At 41.1% G+C, this 19,274-nt stretch overlaps 1 protein-coding gene across 2 annotated transcripts in view; it reads left to right on the top strand.

Moving 5' to 3' along the window:
* Window positions 1–19,274, top strand: part of vamp4 (vesicle-associated membrane protein 4) — a 69,958-nt gene that overhangs the window by 5,116 nt on the left and 45,568 nt on the right. For both annotated transcript variants that reach the window (XM_080195905.1, XM_080195904.1), the window contains exons 2-4: window positions 702–809; window positions 15,762–15,808; window positions 18,589–18,639. In XM_080195905.1, the coding sequence (XP_080052031.1) occupies window positions 744–809; window positions 15,762–15,808; window positions 18,589–18,639 (164 nt within the window). In that variant the 5' untranslated portion in view covers window positions 702–743. The remainder of the gene's footprint in view (window positions 1–701; window positions 810–15,761; window positions 15,809–18,588; window positions 18,640–19,274) is intronic.

Raw genomic sequence — 19,274 nt, 5'->3', positions numbered from 1 at the left:
TCTTCCAATGCATAATTACTATTAATCTGTCCACATGTTTTTGATCATTTATAGAGCCAATGCACACAAAATCTTTGATGCAGGATTTCACTATTTTATGGTGGTGTTTTCAACTTATGAAGAGCACAAGTAAATTGTGGAAAATCCATGTTGTAATCTTGCTTGTAAAAGATTGTTCCTGCTCTGCTGAATTCCCATTGATGATATTAAATTAGAACCATATATTTAGTGTTTAGAACTTGCACATAAAAACAGTTTCGAAGCTGAGTCTCAATTTCAGTTATTACAAAATCTTTGCCACTAGCTGCAATTCTTTCATGCACCTGTTTGCTTGTTTCACAGTATTAAACAGAGCAAATAATATTATAATAATATCCACTATGACAGTCTGTGGCACACATCATTGATCAAATCTGTTCTGGAGTATTGTGTTCAATTCTGGTCACCCTATGTCAGAAGGTTATATTAGCCTTAGATGGAGTGCATTACAAATACAGATTGCATAAATTTGCCTTGTGTTCTGTTTTATGTAGGTATTTTAAGGTAAGGATGTCAAGGGATATGGAGCAAATGTGGATAAATAGAACTGAGGCACAGGTCAGTCATAATGTAATAGAATGACGAAGAAGACCTGAGGACTGAAAGCTTGCTTCTGTTCCCTCATGCATGCCATTAATAATGTACCCTTTCATATATCCTAGGTTGAAAATTAGGAAGAGATCAAATTCCATCAGGCAGTAATCATGCCGCCTAAATTTAAACGACATTTAAATGATGATGATGTGACAGGTTCCATAAAAAGTGAAAGGGTGAGTAAAACTTCTTGCTGTTCATGCTATATATAAAATATAAGATAAAACGACGTTATCAGGGAGTTTTGAATGAGATTGTTCTGAATGGGATTGTTTTCTACCAACCACCATATGGAATCCTGTATTTGTATTGTGGAAGAGCCAGCAAGTCTCAGCACTTTGCAATCTCCATTTCAAGAAGAGACCTTTGTCCAGATTGATTTCTGCAAAAGCTGAATGGTGCACAGTTGCACTTGAATGATGGTTCAGATTTGTGATTTTGTTGGGCTTCAATAGCTAACATACCATTGTATTAACATAGAAACTAGAAGCAGGTGTAGGCTGTTCAACCCTTTGAGCCTGCTCCACCATTCATCTTGATCATGGCTGATCGTCAAATTCAATACTCCGATCCCCCTTTCTTCCCCCCCATATCCCTCGATCCCTTTAGCCCCAAGAGCTATATGTAATTTCTTCTTGAAATCAGACAACGTTTTAATCTGTCTGGTTACATTCGGTGGTGGTGAATTCCACACATTAACCACTCTCTGGGTGAAGAAATTTCTCCTCACCTCAGTTCTAAAAGGTTTTACCCCTTATCCTCAAACTATGACCTCTAGTTCTGGACTCCCCCACCATTGGAAACATTTTTTTCTGAATCTACCCTGTCTAATCTTGTTAGAATTTATAAGTTTTTCTAATGAGATCCTCTTTCACTTTTCTAAACGCTAGTGAATATAATCCTAACTGACTTGGTCTCTCCTTGTATGAGAGACCTGCCATCCCAGGAATTAGCTTGTTAAACCTTCTCGTACTTTGTCTGTACTATCGACGGGACGTCCTTCAGATAAGGACACCAAAGCTGATTCATCAAAGGCTTCCCTTTCCCTTCTGACTTTTTGCTTCTGCGCAATCAATATGAACTATGCCGCTGTTTAAAAAAGGTAGCAGGCAAAAGGCAGGGAATTATAGGCCGGTTAGTTTAACATCTGTTGTCGGAAAAATGCTTGAATCCGTCATCAAAGAAGAAATAGTGAGGCACTTAGAGAAGAATTGTTTGATAGAGCAGACGCAGCACGGATTCGTTAAGGGGAAGTCGTGTTTGACAAATTTATTGGAATTCTATGAGGATGTGACGAGTGCGGTAGACAGGGGAACTGGTGGATGTGGTGTTTCTCGATTTTCAAAAGGCGTTTGATAAGGTGCCGCACAAAAGGTTGCTTCAAAAGGTTAGGGGGCGTGGAGTTGGGGGTAAGGTGTTAGCGTGGATAGAGGATTGGTTGTCTAATAGGAGGCAGAGAGTTGGTATCAATGGGTGCTATTCTGATTGGCAGTTGGTAACTAGTGGAGTGCCGCAGGGATCAGTGCTGGGGCCTCAGCTATTTACCGTTTATACAGATGATCTGGAGGAGGGGGCTCAGTGAAGGGTGACGAAATTTGCTGATGACACAAAGATGAGTGGAAAAGCAAATTGTGCGGAGGGTGTGGAAAGTCTGCAGAGGGATCTAGATAGGCTGAGCGAGTGGGCGAGGACCTGGCAGATGGAGTACAATGTTAGCAAGTGTGAGGTTATCCACTTTGGCAGGAATAATAGGAGGGATTAGTATTTAAAGGGCGAAAAGGTGCAGAGGGACCTGGGGGTCCTTGTGCACCAGTCGCAAAAACCCAGTCTGCAGGTGCAGCAGGTGATCAAGAAGGCGAATGGGATGCTGGCCTTTATAGCGAGGGGGATAGAATAAAAAAGCAGGGAGGTGTTGCTGCAACTGTACAAGGCACTGGTGAGGCCACAGGTGGAGTACTGTGTGCAGTTTTGGTCGCTGCATGTGCGCAAAGATATTTTGGTCTTGGAGTGCAGAGGAGGTTCACTAGGCTGATAGCGGAGCAAACCCGAGCTAATGCTGACCTTCAGTTATAGACAGTAGAGGGAAGTTGTGTGTGGATCCGGAAGAGATTGGAGAGGCATTGAACCAATATTTCTCTTTGGTGTTCACGCAGGGGGACATGAATGTCGCTGTGGAGGACACTGGGGTGCAGGGGTGTAAAATAGAAAGTATTGCAGTTGAAACCAGGGATGTGCTGGATATTCTAGAGGGCTTGAAAATAGATAAGTCCCCTGGTCCGGATGGGATTTACCCTAGGATTCTCTGGGAGGCCAGAGAGGTGATTGCAGAGCCTCTGGCTCTGATCTTCAGGTCATCGTTGGTCTCTGGTATAGTACCGGAAGATTGGAGGACAGCGAATGTTGTCCCATTGTTTAAGAAGGGGAACAGAGACTTCCCCGGGAATTATAGACCGGTGAGTCTTACTTCTGTTGTGGGCAAGGTTTTAGAAAGAATTATTAGGGATAGGATTTATAGTTATTTGGAGAGTAATGAATTGATTAGAGACAGTCAGCATGGTTTTGTAGCAGGTAGGTCGTGCCTTACTAACCTTATTGAGTTCTTTGAGAAAGTGACCAAAGAGGTGGATAGGGGTAAGGCAGTTGACGTGGTATATATGGATTTTAGTAAGGCGTTTGATAAGGTTCACCATGGTGGGCTTCTGCAGAAAATGCAGATGTATGAGATTGGGGGTAATCTAGGTACTTGGATCAGGAATTGGCTGGCAGATAGGAGACAGAGGGTGGTGGTTGATGGTGAATATTCGTCATGGAGTTCGGTTACGAGCGGTGTGCCTCAGGGATCTGTTTTGGGGCCACTGCTGTTTGTAATTTTTATTAATGATCTGGATGAGGGTATAGTTGGGTGGATTAGTAAGTTTGCTGATGACACCAAAGTCGGTGGTGTGGTAGATTGTGAGGAAGGGTGTCATAGTTTGCAGGGTGACTTAGACAGGTTGCAGAGCTGGGCCGCGAGGTGGCGGATGGAGTTTAATGCGGAGAAGTGTGAGGTAATTCATTTCGGTAGGAGTAACAGATGTGTTCAGTATAGGGCTAATGGGAGGACTTTGAATAGTGTGGAGGAGCAGAGGGATCTAGGTGTATGTGTACATAGATCCCTGAAAGTTGGGAATCAAGTAGATAAGGTAGTTAAGAAGGCATACAGTGTCTTGGCATTTATTGGTAGGGGGATTGAATTTAGGAGTTGCAGCATCATGTTGCAACTGTATACAACTCTGGTGCGGCCGCACTTGGAGTACTGTGTGCAGTTCTGGTCCCCACAGTACAGGAAGGACGTGGAGGCTTTGGAGAGGGTGCAGAGGAGGTTTACCAGGATGTTGCCTGGTATGGAGGGGAGGTCCTATGAGGAGAGACTGAGGGATTTGGGGTTGTTTTCGCTGGAAAGAAGGAGGCTAAGAGGGGATCTTATTGAAACATATAAGATGATTAGAGGTTTAGATAGGGTGGATAGTGATAGCCTTTTTCCTTGGATGGAGAATGCTAGCACGAGGGGGCATGGCTTTAAATTAAGGGGTGGTAGTTATAGGACGGATGTCAGGGGTAGGTTCTTTACCCAGAGGGTGGTGAGGGATTGGAATGCCCTGCCTGCTGCGGTTGTAAATGCGCCTAGTTTGGGGGCGTTTAAGAGAGCTGTGGATAGGTTTATGGACGAAAAGGGATTGGTTTAGATTAGTGGGTCAGTGTTTTTTTTTTAAAAAAAACTGGTCGGCGCAACATCGTGGGCCGAAGGGCCTGTTCTGCGCTGTAATGTTCTATGTTCTATGAGGGGGTTGGCCTATGAAGAGAGACTAAATAGACTGGGTCTGTACTCGTTGGAGTTTAGAAGGATGAGGGGAAATCTTATGGAGACGTATAAGATAATGAAGGGGTTGGATAGGATAGAGGTGGAGAGATTCTTCCTGCTCAGAAAGGACAGCAGGACTAGAGGGCACAGCCTCAAGATAAAAGGAGGTGGGGGGGGGGGGGGCGCAGTTTAGAACGGAGTTGAGGAGGAACTTCTTCACTCAAAGGGTGGTGAATCTCTGGAATTCCCTGCCCGTTGAAGTGGTGGAGGCTACCTCGCTAAATATATTTAAGACACGGGTAGATAGGTTTTTGGTAGGCAAGGGAATTAAGGGTTATGGGGAGAAAGCGGGAAAGTGGAACTGAGCCACTTCAGATCAGCCATGATCTTACTGAATGGCGGGGCAGGCTCGAAGGGCTAGATGGCCTACTCCTGCACCTACTTATGTTCTTATGTTCTTAACTAATTGTTAAAGGCATGATTAATTCCTCATTTGAGCCCACATGGTGATGTCAGTATTTTAAAAGGTACTGAATCTGACCTGAGGCACCCATAATTTGGAGACTGTTAGTATTTCTCATCTATCTTCTGGGAAGTGTGGATGTTGGTTGAAATTGGAATGAGCTTCGCTGTAGGTTCACTGTTCTGAATAACCTGCAAGGTGGCTAGGCTATGATGCATAAGGAGGCAACAACACCAGAATGTTACATTTACAGAATTTTTTTTAATGTAAAGGAATGTTTCACAAAAGTTTTTTTTGTGGCATCCTTCCATCTGGAAGAGTTGATAATTCAGCCTCAGAACTTCGAGGTCAGATGAGTTGTCTGCTGCTCTTCTCTTGATTGCTGAACAAGTGAATCCTGGAAAGGCAAAGTCTGCCACAAGTGAATTTGTCCCTCGCCAATGCTGAGGGATGATCTGCTTTGGAGTCTCTAAAGCCACATGTCGTAGTGATGGTGAACTGCTCACTGCTTGTCTCATGATTTGCATCATTTACATCATTTTGTTGTGATTATTGTTGAGGGCTTTTGTGTCTCTTTTGACTACCTTTAAATTGTGTTCCCTGCTGGTCTCTTGGTATAGGCGGCTTACCCGTATAGCATGTCCTTGAGGATGTGGCCATCTTCCATCCTGAGCACATGCCCAAGCCAGCGAAGCCCTCTTTGGTTACACAGTGCCAACTATGAAAGCACTGCTTCGTTGGTGACTATGTCCTTCCATGCAATGCTAATGATATGATGTAGATTTTGGAGATGGAAGTTGTTGAGCCTTTGTTCTTGGCAGCTGTAAGTTGTTCAAGCTTTAGTGCCATACAGCAATGTGCTGAGGATATAGGTCTTGCAGATGAGCATCTTGGACTTGCCAGTTAGTTTGTTTTAGTTCCTGTTAGACAACCAAAGTTACTGTTAAGTTTTTTTCAATGTGTGTGCTGAGCTCAAGAGACAGGTTGTCTGTCACCATAGACCCAAAAATTTGTTGATTTCTTTCAGTGGTGTATTGCTGAGTCAAACATTGGGACCGAGATGTAACAGTACACTTCACAAAGGGGCCGAAAGCAAATAGGTCCTGATCTGGAAGGACGTGATTAAGATAAATGGCCAAAAATTTAATTGAAAAGATGGGTCTGAAGTATGTTGAAGATGGTGAGATGTAAGGTTTTGAGGGAAGGACATTTGGATAGTAGGACTAAAGTTGTCTGAAACCCATTAAGAGGAAAAGGAGTACAGGGCTGAATACTATGGTAGAGCCAAATAAATCAAAGGGTGAAATATAGGGGCTGGAGAATGTTAGAGTTGGGTAAGGACAGGGTGGCAGAGGATGATTGGTACCCAGGTTGATGTAGCCTGGATTGAGTCAGCATTGTTTGCTAATTATTTAATGTACTTTTAATTTTGATTTGAAGACTGTTGCGTAACAAGAGTGGGCACTATGGTTTTTGAGTTGAATTGGTAAGCGATGTATCTCTCAAAATGCTTTGGCCTTGTTGTTTGATGGTAAACTATTTATTGCCTTGTAAATTTTGAAATGCTGATTTATGTGTGTTGGTAATCTGTATTGGCAAAAGTTTAGGTTCAGTCTGTTCCTGCCTTGGGCTACAATAGTCATCCAATAACATCTTTATAGATTTCAGAATTTAAAAAAAAATCCACATTTATTAACAACAGTAAGGAATTAAAAAACTGGCTGCAGAAATGTGATGGTTGGTGTCATGATTCAAGTTCATTCCAGATATCTTTTACTTGCATCTAATACAAAAAGTCCAGTTGGGATAGAAATGTAATCTTATGCACTTTGTGTTGTAGGCGTCAAAAAGCTCATTGATGTTACCAGTGAGGGTGTCCCAACTTGAAACACCGGTTCATGGTGATGTATTGGTTTGTAAGGGGGTCACGTAAAACCCCAGTGAGGAACCAGTCCAATCATCGTATAACAGTTTAAAAATAATACTTATTAAAAGAAAGATACACACAAAAAGGACTTCAATATTCTAACACGCTTAAGTACATGAATAATTAAACACACTGTTTATGTAAAAATTACCCCTTGCTCTGTAATATATTTATAATCCCTAAACTCAGTAAGCCTTCCTTTCCCAAAACAACATTCAAATAAGTCAGTTCCAGCTTATAGTTATCACGTAGTGCAGGACTGATGATCAAGTCTGGGAAATGTCATTTCTTTGCCTAGCAAAGACATTTAAACTGTTTTTAGGAAGGTGTCTTGCTGTATCTTGGCTTTAAAATTGATTTGCAAAACTATAATATTTCTGAGAAGTAGAAAGATGTAGGGTGGCACGATAGCACAGTGGTTAGCACTGCTGCTTCACAGTCCCAAAGACCTGGGTTTGGTTCCCGGCTCGGGTTACTGTCTGTGTGGAGTTTGCACATTCTCCTCGTGTCTGCGTGGGTTTCCTCCAGGTGCTCTGGTTTCCTCCCATAGTCCAAAGATGTGCAGGTTAGGTAGATTGGCCATGTTAAGATTGCCCCTTAGTGTCCTGAGATGTGTGGGTTAGAGGGATTAGCGGATAAAATATGAAGGGATGTGGGGGTAGAGCCTGGGTGGGATTGTGGTCGGTGCAGACTCATTGTGTCAAATGGCCTCTTTCTGCACTGTAGGGTTTCTATGATTTCTATGTTGCATGATCCCTTGGATGTGAAATGGCTGTGGCTCCTGGCTGTGTAGGTGTAGATTGCCTTGTTTTTGGGTGGGATTTAGGGGGTAGTTATTCTGATTCCCTTGAGTTATTTCAAACTCAAGAATCGGCTTGTCTACATGTCTTTAATTTCCTTTTTTGGAGTTTTGTACCTCTATAATCCTGAATCACCCTGTCATTTAGGTAAACTGTTTCTGCTTGGGGAAACTTAACACTTCTGTAGCAGTTGTATAAGTAATCTGTTTCTACTATTAGAACAATTCACACCTGACGCTCTCATGCCTTTGGAACGCCCTGATCACTTTTCAATGCTTGCTTGTCCTAGGAAACACTGACTGTTGGGCAGATTTTTATCTTTTAGGCATTTTAAAATTCTTGCTACTAGGCAATTCCCGCTACACTAGGTTCTCCTCCTCCAGGTACCCTGCCCTAAGAGGGCATTGGCGATCATGGGCTTTTATTAGATTTGTCCATAATTGTGCGTGGCAGAGTACTGCAGTGGTTTGCTGTTGCCTTCTGCAGTTTCATCATAAAAGTTTACAGCATAGAAACAGGCCCTTTGGCCCAACTTGCCCATGCTGCCCAGTTTTTACCATTAAGATAGTTCCAATTGTCCATGTTTGGTCCATATCCCTGTATACCAGTCTTATCCGTGTAACTGTCTAAATGCTTTTTAAAAGACAAAATTGTACCTGCCTCTATTACTAACTTTGGGAGCTTGTTCCAAAGCTCCCTGTGTGTGAAAGAATTGCCCCTCTGGACCTTTTTGTAACATAACCCCCTCACCTTAAATCTATGCCCTCTAGTTTTAGACTCCTTTGCCATTGGGAAAAGATATTGACTATTTTTTCCAGGGAAAGGGTCACAGTCCAACCTCTCCTTTTAACTCAAGCCATCAAGTCCTGGGAGCATCCTAGTAAATCTTTACTGCACTCTTTTTAGTTCAATATTCTTTCTCTAATAGGGTGACAGAACTGTACATAGTATTCCAGATGTAACGTAAATGATGTCTTGTACAACTTCTATAAGATGCCTCAACTCCTGTATTCAGTGTTCTGACCAATGAAACCAAGCATGCCATATGCCTTCCTCACCACCCTGTCTACCTGTGACTCCACTTTCAGCGAGCTATGAACCTGTACCCCGAGATCTCTTTGTTCTATAACTCTTCCCAATGTCCTACTATTAACTGAATAACTCCAGCCCTGGTATGATATACCAAAATGCAACACCTCATATTTATCTAAATTAAACTCCATCTGCCGTTTATCAGCCCAATGGTCCAAATGGTCAAGATCCCATTGCAATCCTAGATAACCTTCTTCACTGTCCATTATGCCATCAATCTTGGTGTCATCTGCAAACATGCTAACTAGGTTGACCAGGAACCTCTCCCATTCCTAACACCTGCCGTCATGCATGTTGGAAGGATTTACAGGCTGATAATCAATCTGTTTTGCTACGTTTCAAACACACCTTCCTTGGCCACAAAGTTGTGAATTGGGACTTGAAATGCAGAGTTTCTGGTCCAGAGGTAGGGATGCTACCACAAGATCGCCATGCTATATTGGATAGTGAATAATATATATTTAAATTATTAATGGGTTTATTCATCAGTGGATTTATTAATAGAACGACAACAGAACAAATTAAACAGAGTGGTCTTGAGCTAGTTTACAAAGCACTAAACACATATACACAATCAACACAGTTGAAATCCTTTACAAACCTTTGGCTGATGATCTATCTTTATAATTTTTATTGCCCTTCATATATTCTTTAGAGGAATGATCTGTTGAGTTGTATTATTAACATTGTGATTTCTGCTGCTAATCAGAGCTGCAGCAGGAACAGTTGCACACTTGGTCCACACTGTGGCCACTGGCACATGCACAGTTGTTTTTAATGGCGGTAGCAGGGGGAGTTTTTTTCCATGTCAGAGTTGCTACATGGTTCTGTAAAGCTGTCTATTTACATCACCATTGAATGAGCACTAGTGCTCTGACAATGAAACAATGGCTGTATCTACAGAGGAATCAACCCCCACACACAATATCAATTAACTTGCCACAATCCATAATAAACCAGACCATGAAAATAAACTAAATGTGTTTATTTAAATACCATTTTGTGCAGGGAACTCTTCTCAGCCCAGGTAGCTTAGCTGGAGGATCATTGGACTCTCGATCTCAGGGACATTTTGAATCTTACATGAGATCATAGTATCCCTACCATGCAGAAGATGATCATTTGGCACATCAAGCCTGCTCTGACATCAATCCCACTCAGGCCCTATCCCTGTAGCCCTACGTGTTTACCTTGTAGTCTCCTGACATTAAGGGGCAATTTGCCATGGCCAATCAATTTAACCTGCACATCTTTGGATTGTGGGAGGAAACCAGAGCACCTAGAGGAAACTCGCGCATACACTGTGAGAACATGCAAACCCCCCCACCCCCACACACACACACACACACACACACACACACACACACACACACACACACACACACACACACACACAATATGATCCAAAGCCTGAATTGAACCCAGGACCCTGGCACTGTGAGGCAGCAGTGCTGATCACTACCACCATGCTGCCCAAGATACTGAGGTGGTAAGAGTGGATGGGCAGGATATAATTGGAAAGAAAGGGTGTGGGAAGAATGGAGAGAGGAATGAAACAAAAAGCTTTTCCAGCCAATGCAATGTCTTAAATACATGAATGCTTTTTATTGATTTTTTTTTTACCGAAAAATATTACAATCAGTTCTCCAAAGACTCTGAGTTGATTGGAAGTTGGCAATCTCATTTACTGAAGTTTCCAGAATATATTTCTGCATCGTTCACTGAAACACCAAAAGCACGTTTCATAGTGGGAACAGTTGATAAAATGATAGGTAAAATGGAAACAAGAACTTGGAGTGGGTTAAGGACTACAATAGTATTGTTAGTCTGTGTTAAGCAAACTTGTTTGTTTTAATGCAGCAGCAGACACTGATACTACATGTGCAGGAAATGCTCCCTTTAGTGTTGTGGCACAAATAAACACAACCTACTACAAAGCTTGCTTTGTTCACGGCAAATGAAGAAAAGAAAACTGCTGATCAAAGAAACATTAATTTTAAATGCATTGAACTCTTTCAACTTCAAATGCAGGGCATTTTTCCAATCTGAGACAAGTAAATACATGAAGTCAGCACAGTTCACTATCTACATGTGCCAAGATACAAACAATGACAAGTTATCATTGTTTAGATGGTTTCAGATAAATAACTCATGAATGACGTAGCTGACGGGATTTGCCTCCAGTAAAATAAGCATACTCAGGTGACACCACTTTGTCTCCTCAGAGCGTTGCTTTTGACCTTTTTTGCCCTGATAGTATGCTATTTTAAAACTAATCGGGTTGTTACTTTCAACATGGCAGTGTAGTTCTCCAGTATTTAGCCACTTGAAGATGGTTGCTTCACACAGCTTAATGACTCCATGATGACACAATGGAAATAAGAGGGTGGTATGGTGGCACTGTGGTTAGCACTGCTGCCTCACAGCGCCAGGGATCTGGGTTCAATTCTGGATTTGGGTCACTGCGGAGTCTGCACATTCTCCCCATGTCAGCATTGTCTTCCTCCGGGTGCCCCGGTTTCCTCCCACAGCCCAAAGATATGCATATTTGGTGCATTGGCAATACAAAATTGCCCCATAGTGTCTAAAAATGTGTAGTTTAGGAGGTTTAGAGGATAAATATGCAAGGTTACAAGAATATCGTGGAGGGTGGGGCTGGGTAAGCTGCTCTGTCAGAGTTGGTACAGGCTCGATGAGCCAAATGGCCTCTTGTACAATAGAAATTCTGAGATTCAATGATTTATTGCGCTATGTTGTCGTCACTTACCGTCATAGCTTTGCCACTGCTGCTTAGCATCTTGCTGTTCTTGTGCCACTGCTAGTGCAGAATGTCTACCGTGTTTCCTCCGTAATAGCCACTCTGTCACTCGACGGAGGCCACTGGAAGATGATTGATAGTAAAATTTTCTCTCCACAAGCCTGATGATAGATACTGAGGTCAGTTGGCGTTCCCTAGCTGAGCTTTACATAAAATGGGGACCAAAACTTCCTAACCTGTTTACCTCAGCATACTTAGCATACCCTTAACAGTAAAGATGCAAAATAGGTCAGCTATCATAAATGTTTGCTTTACTCTGGACGATCTTTTTAAAAATATTCTGGTAGGCATAAAGTTATTTTGAAAAATAAGTGTACGTTTTTTGTTAATCCGACTAAATATTTGCATCATGCAAGGGTCTACAACATGATGAATTTATGTAATTTCCTGTGTAGCTGTTGAAAACACTCCCCCTGCTGACCAGTCAGTAAAATCACAGACAATCCATTCTTTGCAATGTACGCTTCCAAGGTTTTACAAGTGTCCTCAGTTGCAATAGCAAAAATCTTCAGTGCTCTGTGCATTTGGCAAAGGCAGATCTTTTTATTCCCACATAGAAAGGATAATCATATGCTATTAATATTGGTCCCCGTACATTTCAGAAAATTTAGAATTTTACCGAGCCTGTCATCTCCGATCAAATACATCTTTTTGGAAATGAGCATTAAGGAAAAAGTTGACTGATTTACACAGATTGACCTAGATTTGCTTCCTTTTTATAATAGCACAACTGAGTAGCAAGGCAGTAAGATGCCAAAAAAAGAACTTGTATCCATGATATATCACTTTGCTGCCCAACTTTAACATGGAATTCAAGCACATTATATATTAATCACTTGTGATTTCACCCCCCCCACCCTTCTGTGCTTTCTACACATTGCTGTATTATTGTATAATGATGTTAAATCCTAAATAAGAGACAACAAAATCAAAGAGTTGCAAATCATCATCCCTGATATTTCTGAAAAATGCAAACCATTTTAATTTTGCTGTAATGGTTTATAATGTTATTAGACATGCTTGATTGAATTACTGCTTTGTAATTATTTCCCACACAAACATTTATCCCATAAAGCTCTACATCAGGACTATTTAATTTTACCTAAATACCTGTTTACTGTAGTTTAGATTATAGACTACAAACATTCCAGGCATATTTTGTCTGCTATCATGCTGATCAACAATGGGCTGGGTTAACAAGTACATTCGAAAAGACAGATCACCTTGTCATTCTCTTTTTATAATTTTTGTTCTGTTAGCTTAGCCCCCACTTTTAGGCTTCAATTATACTTTTCCTTATTCTTTAACTCCCTAGTGACTTTCTAATAGTATTTATCAAGCTGTAATTGAACTTGTGAATTCTATGCATTGAAAGCTTTGCGTTAAAAATATGGGCATGTCCTTGTTTGGAACTCAGATGAGGGAAATAACATTCTAAATGAAACTTTAGAAAAATTATGCTGGATTTTCCACTTGATGTTGGGACCCTAATGTTGAATCCACATGGGGGTCCCAATTCTGCTGATATCATCCACAGGCCCACCGTACAATCCTCCTGGGGATGGCCTCTCCATTAGCTACCTCTGCATTCTTTGCCCTGAGCAGTGGATGGGTTTTCGAGGCTGATGGCCCAATTGGAGGGCCCACAACAATGTCATGCTGGGAAAGGCAAGTGCTGCTGAGGCAGGCAGAGGACCATAATGAAACATTGAGGCTCTCTTGGTTGAAGTAATCAAATTAAGAAGTCCAAAATCATTCATGCCATCAGAGTGGAAGCATATAGAAGCATAGAATCCTACAGTGCAGAAGTAGGCCATTCGGCCCATTGAGTCTGCACCAACCACAAACCCACCCAGGCCCAATCCCCGTAACTTCTAACATTTACCCTAGCTAGTCCTCCGACACTAAAGGTTGATTTAGCTTGGTCAGCCAACCTAACCCCCATGCTGACACTATAGTTAAGAAAGCCCATCAATGCCTCCATTTCCTCAGAAAACTAAGGAAATTTGGCATGTCAGCTATGACTCTCACCAACTTTTACAGATGCACCATAGAAAGCATTCTTTCTGGTTGTATCACAGCTTGGCATGGCTCTGCCCAAGACTGCAAGGAATTACAAAAGGTCATGAATGTAGTCTAATTCATCATGCAAACCAGCCTCTCATCCATTGACTCTATCTGTATTTCCCGCTGCCTTGGCAAAGCAGCCAGCATAATCAAGGCCCCCATGTACCCCAGACATTCTCTCTTCCACCTTCTTCCTTTTGGAAAAAGATACAAAATTCTGAAATCACATACCAGCTGACTCAAGAACAGCTTCTTCCATGCTGCTGTCAGACTTTTGAATGGACCTACCTTGCATTAAGATAATCTTCCTCTACACCCTAGCTATAACTGTAACACATTTTGCACTCTCTCATTTCCTTTTTTATGAATGGTATGCTTTGTATAGCATGCAAGAAACAATATTTTCTTTGTATGTTAATCCATGTGACAATAAATCAAATCTTTGGACTGACATGGCTGCAGCTTTTTATCCCCAGTGATTAACAGCCTACTGCCAGGCTGCCACTTTGTTCCTGCCTCAGTTACCAACCCTGATTTCTTGAGTCCTTGAGCAATTCAGCTCATTATTTCTTTAAATAATTAACAAATCTGTAGAGCTCCCTAGGGAACTTGATGGAAGTCAGCTATTCATTCAGTTGCAAATTTGATCTGTTATTTGCACATTTCGTGTTTTGCTTTCTTGCTCATTTACAGTTTTAGAACTGCTTCTCTTTGTCTTATTTGGTGTGCAGTAGATTAGCACAGTGCCCTTTCACTTCTAGAATCTGGATTTGGTTCCATCTGCTCTGTTGTAGTAGATGTGGTCTCCTCTATGCACAATGAGGTTTCTGCAGCAAGCGAGGCTCCAGAACTTCCACTGAGAAGCAACTACTCAATTCAGTTCAGATCGGCAGTTCCAATCAGTTGGATGGTATCAAAAATGCAGGGGCGATTTTGTAGTATTGCAGTGGAAAGTGGCTCTCTTAAAAGGAAAATATGGGGATGCTGAAAATCTGAAATAAAAACAGAACGTGCTGGAAAACACCTGGTAGATCAAGTAGCACCTGTGGAGGGAAACAGTTAACTTTTCAGTGTGATGACCTTCCATCAGAATGGGTTTAGAAACATTATTAGTCTTGAGTAAGTGGCATTTATTTATTTATTTGGACTAATATGCCTATCCAGAATGGAGTGTTTTATGATGCTGTGTGCCACATCGTGTAAATGATTATTACCTGGCACCAACATCATTCATAATAGTGTGAGAACATTTCAGTAACATAATTGTTAATACAAAAGCAAAATACTGCAGATATGGGAAATCTGATATACAAACAAATGTTGGAAATAGTAAATGAGACAGCATCTTGGGAGAGAGCTGATATTTCAGGTTATTAACTTTCTCGTAATTGCCAATGATTACAAATCACCTGCTCTTCCCCCAGAAAGTAAACAGTTAAAACTATGGAATCTTGTTTTCTCAAGTGGTGAATTCTTGGTGGTTTTTCAAATTACGTTCTTCCTTGCATTTCCTTTGTCTCCTTTACTCTCTTCCTTTGTCTCTTTCTCCCTCTCTCTCCCTTTTCATGTCTTGCCCTTTTCAGTTTCTTCCCCCCTCCGCTTTTCTTTCTCTCCCAGTATTTTATTTGATATTGAATTAACACGCACTAATTTATCCTCTTCTCCATCCTTCCCTTTTCTCTTTCTCAATCCTTTGGTTGAAGAGGCTGCCTTTGCCCTGTTCTTCACCAAATTCCAGATGCTCTGTTTCCCTTGCTCCACTGTTAGCAGCGTGCAGTTCCATATTTTTAACTGAAACAGACAAGCCTGATTAACAGGTCGTGGCTTGAGGCAGCCATCTTCAGAAAGTACTGGGCCATTTATTTTTTGAATCAACTTATTTTGTAATCTGAATGTTGTTGTCAGTTATTGAATCAATGACATAAATGCTGTGAATGTGGGTATATGAGATTATATGAAAATTTAAAAACAAAGGCAAATGAACCAGTCATGTCTGAACAGGTGTCTTCAAGCTAGTGTAGAGTTTAACAGATGGCTTATGATAAGTAATGGCGTAACTTCCAAAAGTAGCCTCCTGACCTTTACGACAAACATCACCTTTGCTTTTACCTGTGTTGCAGCGGAACCTGTTGGAAGATGATTCTGATGAAGAGGAAGATTTTTTCCTGTGAGTATATGCTTCTGTTTCACTATTCAGCATCATTCCATGATGCAATTAATCTCCGTCTTTGTAATCATGCAAGGGTTGGTAAAGCAGCACATTCTGCTGAGATTACCATAATAAGGTTTCAGGCCCGTCTTGAATCTCTGAAATTCAATGTTTGATTCTTTACACTATTTTCCAGGTTAAACTTTGGAGATAATTGTCCCGGTGATCTTAATTCATAATTAAAATGATTGAAGTATCTTTGAATCTCCCAATTTTCGATGTCAATAGAGGGAGTACAAACTTGAATTTTGTGACCCAGGGCAATTCTGGTTAACTTTCTGCAGTTCATTTATTTGCTGTATTTCAGTTTAAAACCTGTCCTTGGGGAATTTTGCAGGAAACATATAAGATCACATATTGCTACAGTGCTATCAAACTTCTGCCTTTATGGTTGCTTGAAGGCAAGCTATGGAGTGTTGGGATCACGTACAAAGTTCAGATAGTCCTGAATGATAGCCAAGTTTGGCTGTGGCTATAAATTTGATTATTATTTGATATTTGAAACTTTTCATGTATGCCAAAACTGTCAGAATTGAATACTATATTTTATAGCTTGGCAAAGAATGCTCCTGGCCCAGAGAATCAATTTTATTCACGGTGTTTCTTATCAGAAAAGTTCCATAATTACTTACTTATGCTTTAGGGAAGAATGTTCCATTTGTATTGGAGGTTTATAAAGTTGAACCAAGTGGCTTTGAGCAACATGATATAGCAGAAGACAAATAAACTTTGTTTTTCCCTCTTCCATCTCTGATGATAATTACTTGTGCTGGAGTGTAGGTCCTTCATAATACCCAGCCCCCTTTTCCACATCCATTACGAAGTTCCCAGGCGTACCTGAATATGAGGTATTAACTTGGTGAGCTACAACACAGGACTACTTGCCAGTCCAGTAGCAGAAGCAGCATGCGATAAACAGAGTGATACAATCCTACAGTCAACGAGTAAGAGCTAAGCTCGGCTGTTCTTTTACATCCAGTCATGAATGATAGAAGACAATTAATTGGAGAAGGAGGCTCTACTAACATTTCCAAGCTCAATGATGGGGGATTCCATCACATCAGTGCATAAGACTAGGTTGAAGCATCTGCAACAACCTTCAGCCAGAAATGGCAATTGGAGGTTCCAGTATCACAGATACCAACCTTCAGCCAATTTGATTCACTCTGTATGATATTAAGAAACGGCTGAAGGCACTGAATACTGCAAAGGCTATGGATCCTGACAACGTTTTACCAAGAGTATTGAAGACTTGTGCTCAAGAACGACCTATGCCGTAGCTGAGCTTTTCCAGTACAAATACTATGTTGGCATCTTCCCAGCAATTTGGAAAATATGCCCTGTCCACAAAAAGATGAGTCCATCCCAACTTTCCTACCAGGGCCACTCTGTTTCTGACCTCATTGCAGCCTTGGTTGAAACCTAGACAAAAGAGCTGAACCCAAGATGAGGTGAGAATGACTACCCTTGACATCAAGCAGCGTTTGACCAAATGAGGCACCAAGGAGTCAGTATGAATCTGAAGTCAGTGGGAAATCTTGCCACTGGTTGAGTCATCCCTAGAGTGAAGCAAGATGGTTGTAGTTGTTGGAGGTCAAACAGCTTAGTCCAAGGACTTCACTGGAGAATTTCCTCAGGCCCAACATCTTTAGTTGTTTCATCAATCTCTGTCAAGAAGTCAGAAGTGGGACTGTTCGTGATGCACAATGTACAGCACCATTCATGACGACTCAGATACTGAAATTGTCTGCCCATATGCAGCAACCTGGACAATCCAGGCTTGGGCTGATAAGTGACAAGTCAATTTGTGATTCGAGTATCAAGCAATGGCCATCTCCAAAATAAAGGAATCCAATCATCTCCCCTTTTTATTCAATGGGATTACCATTTCTGAATCCCCCACTATTAACATCCTGGAGGCTACCATCGAACAGAAACTGAACTGGGCCAGACATAAAAATATGGGCTACGAGAGTAGATCAGAAGCTGGGAACTTTGCAGAGAGTAACCAACTCTCCTCAACACTCCAAAGCCTGTCCACCATCTACAAATAGATGTAGCTTGAATGACTGCAGTTTCAATAACTCTCAAGAAGCTCAAAACCATTCAGGACAAAGTAGCCTGCTTGGCTAGCTCCCAAACACAACTACAATACTCGCTCTCATCACACCACTGCTGTCATCTTATACCATCTACAAGATGCATAGCAGCAACTTACAAAAGCTGCTTTGACAGCATCTTTGAAACCCATGACCCCTACTATCTAGAAGGACAAGGATCAGCAGATGCATTGGAACACCACTACATGCAAATTTCCCTCTAAGCCCCACACATTCCTTATTTGGAAATATATTGCTGTTCCTTCACTGTTGTTGGGTCAAATTCCTGGAATTTTCTAATAGCACTGTGGATATCTCTACACCATATGGACTGCATCAGTTTGCAAATGCAGCTCACTACTACTTTCTCAAGGGCAGTTAGGGATGGGCAGCAAATGTTGGCATAGCCAGCAATGCCTACATCTCATAAACCAATATTTTAAAAAAAGCATTGAAGTTCATGAGAAATCCAAGAACTTCCAGCTGGGAATCAGTGTTGAAAGATTGTGTAGCATGGATCGTGGCGGGATAGGAAGAATAAAGTTTGATAACCTGCCCAATATGTAATCTTTTCAGATTGTTTAATTATGGATTTGTATACCTATCCTGTTTTAGCATTTCTGATTGTTTTTCCTACAGAAGGGGACCTACTGCACCAAAATTTGGACCAAAGAATGACAAGATCAAACAGTATGTGTCCAATATGTTTTTTTAAAAATTCTACTCGTTTGTGTAACTTGAAGTAATCTTGCTGTTATGCAAAAAAATGTATTTTTTCTAATTATGAACAATGAGAAGGATGTAAGGCATCCAGGCTAGGTGGTAATTGTGGCAGTGTCCATAATTGCTGGCCTGTCAGATAGAACAAATGGAATGTTATAAGAATGCAATGTAAAAAAAATGAAGTAAAAATAATTATTTTGTTATTCCAAGTTAAAAGAAAATGATAGTTCTAAGAGTCTAAACGTAATGAGACAGTTTTCAAACCAGTTTCATTTACTTTAAAAACACATGTTTTGGACAGGGGAAGACCATTGACCTAAACTCAGTGATTCTGGAACTAGGCACCTTGTAATGAAATAAATGCTGCTAAAATAGATCATTTATAAATCGCGATCCATTTGGCTCCAGTTCTTCCCAAGCAAGCAAAAGTCTTCAGTTAGGCTGCCGCTGTGTTTTGAGACAGTAAGTTAAATGGATATTATTCATCATCTTGCAGTTTGGGCTGGGGAATGAAATTGCTTTATATAGCACCTTTCATGACCCAAAATACTTTTTGAAATGTAATCATGATTGTAATACAGGAAACGTGTCAACCATTTCAC

This window comes from Carcharhinus amblyrhynchos, chromosome 9, assembly GCF_965287045.1.
Source record: "Carcharhinus amblyrhynchos chromosome 9, sCarAmb.v2.hapA, whole genome shotgun sequence".
Taxonomy (NCBI): Eukaryota; Metazoa; Chordata; class Chondrichthyes; order Carcharhiniformes; family Carcharhinidae; genus Carcharhinus; species Carcharhinus amblyrhynchos.
Note: the sequence above shows the minus strand (reverse complement) of the source record. Positions and strands in the feature narration are given on the sequence as shown.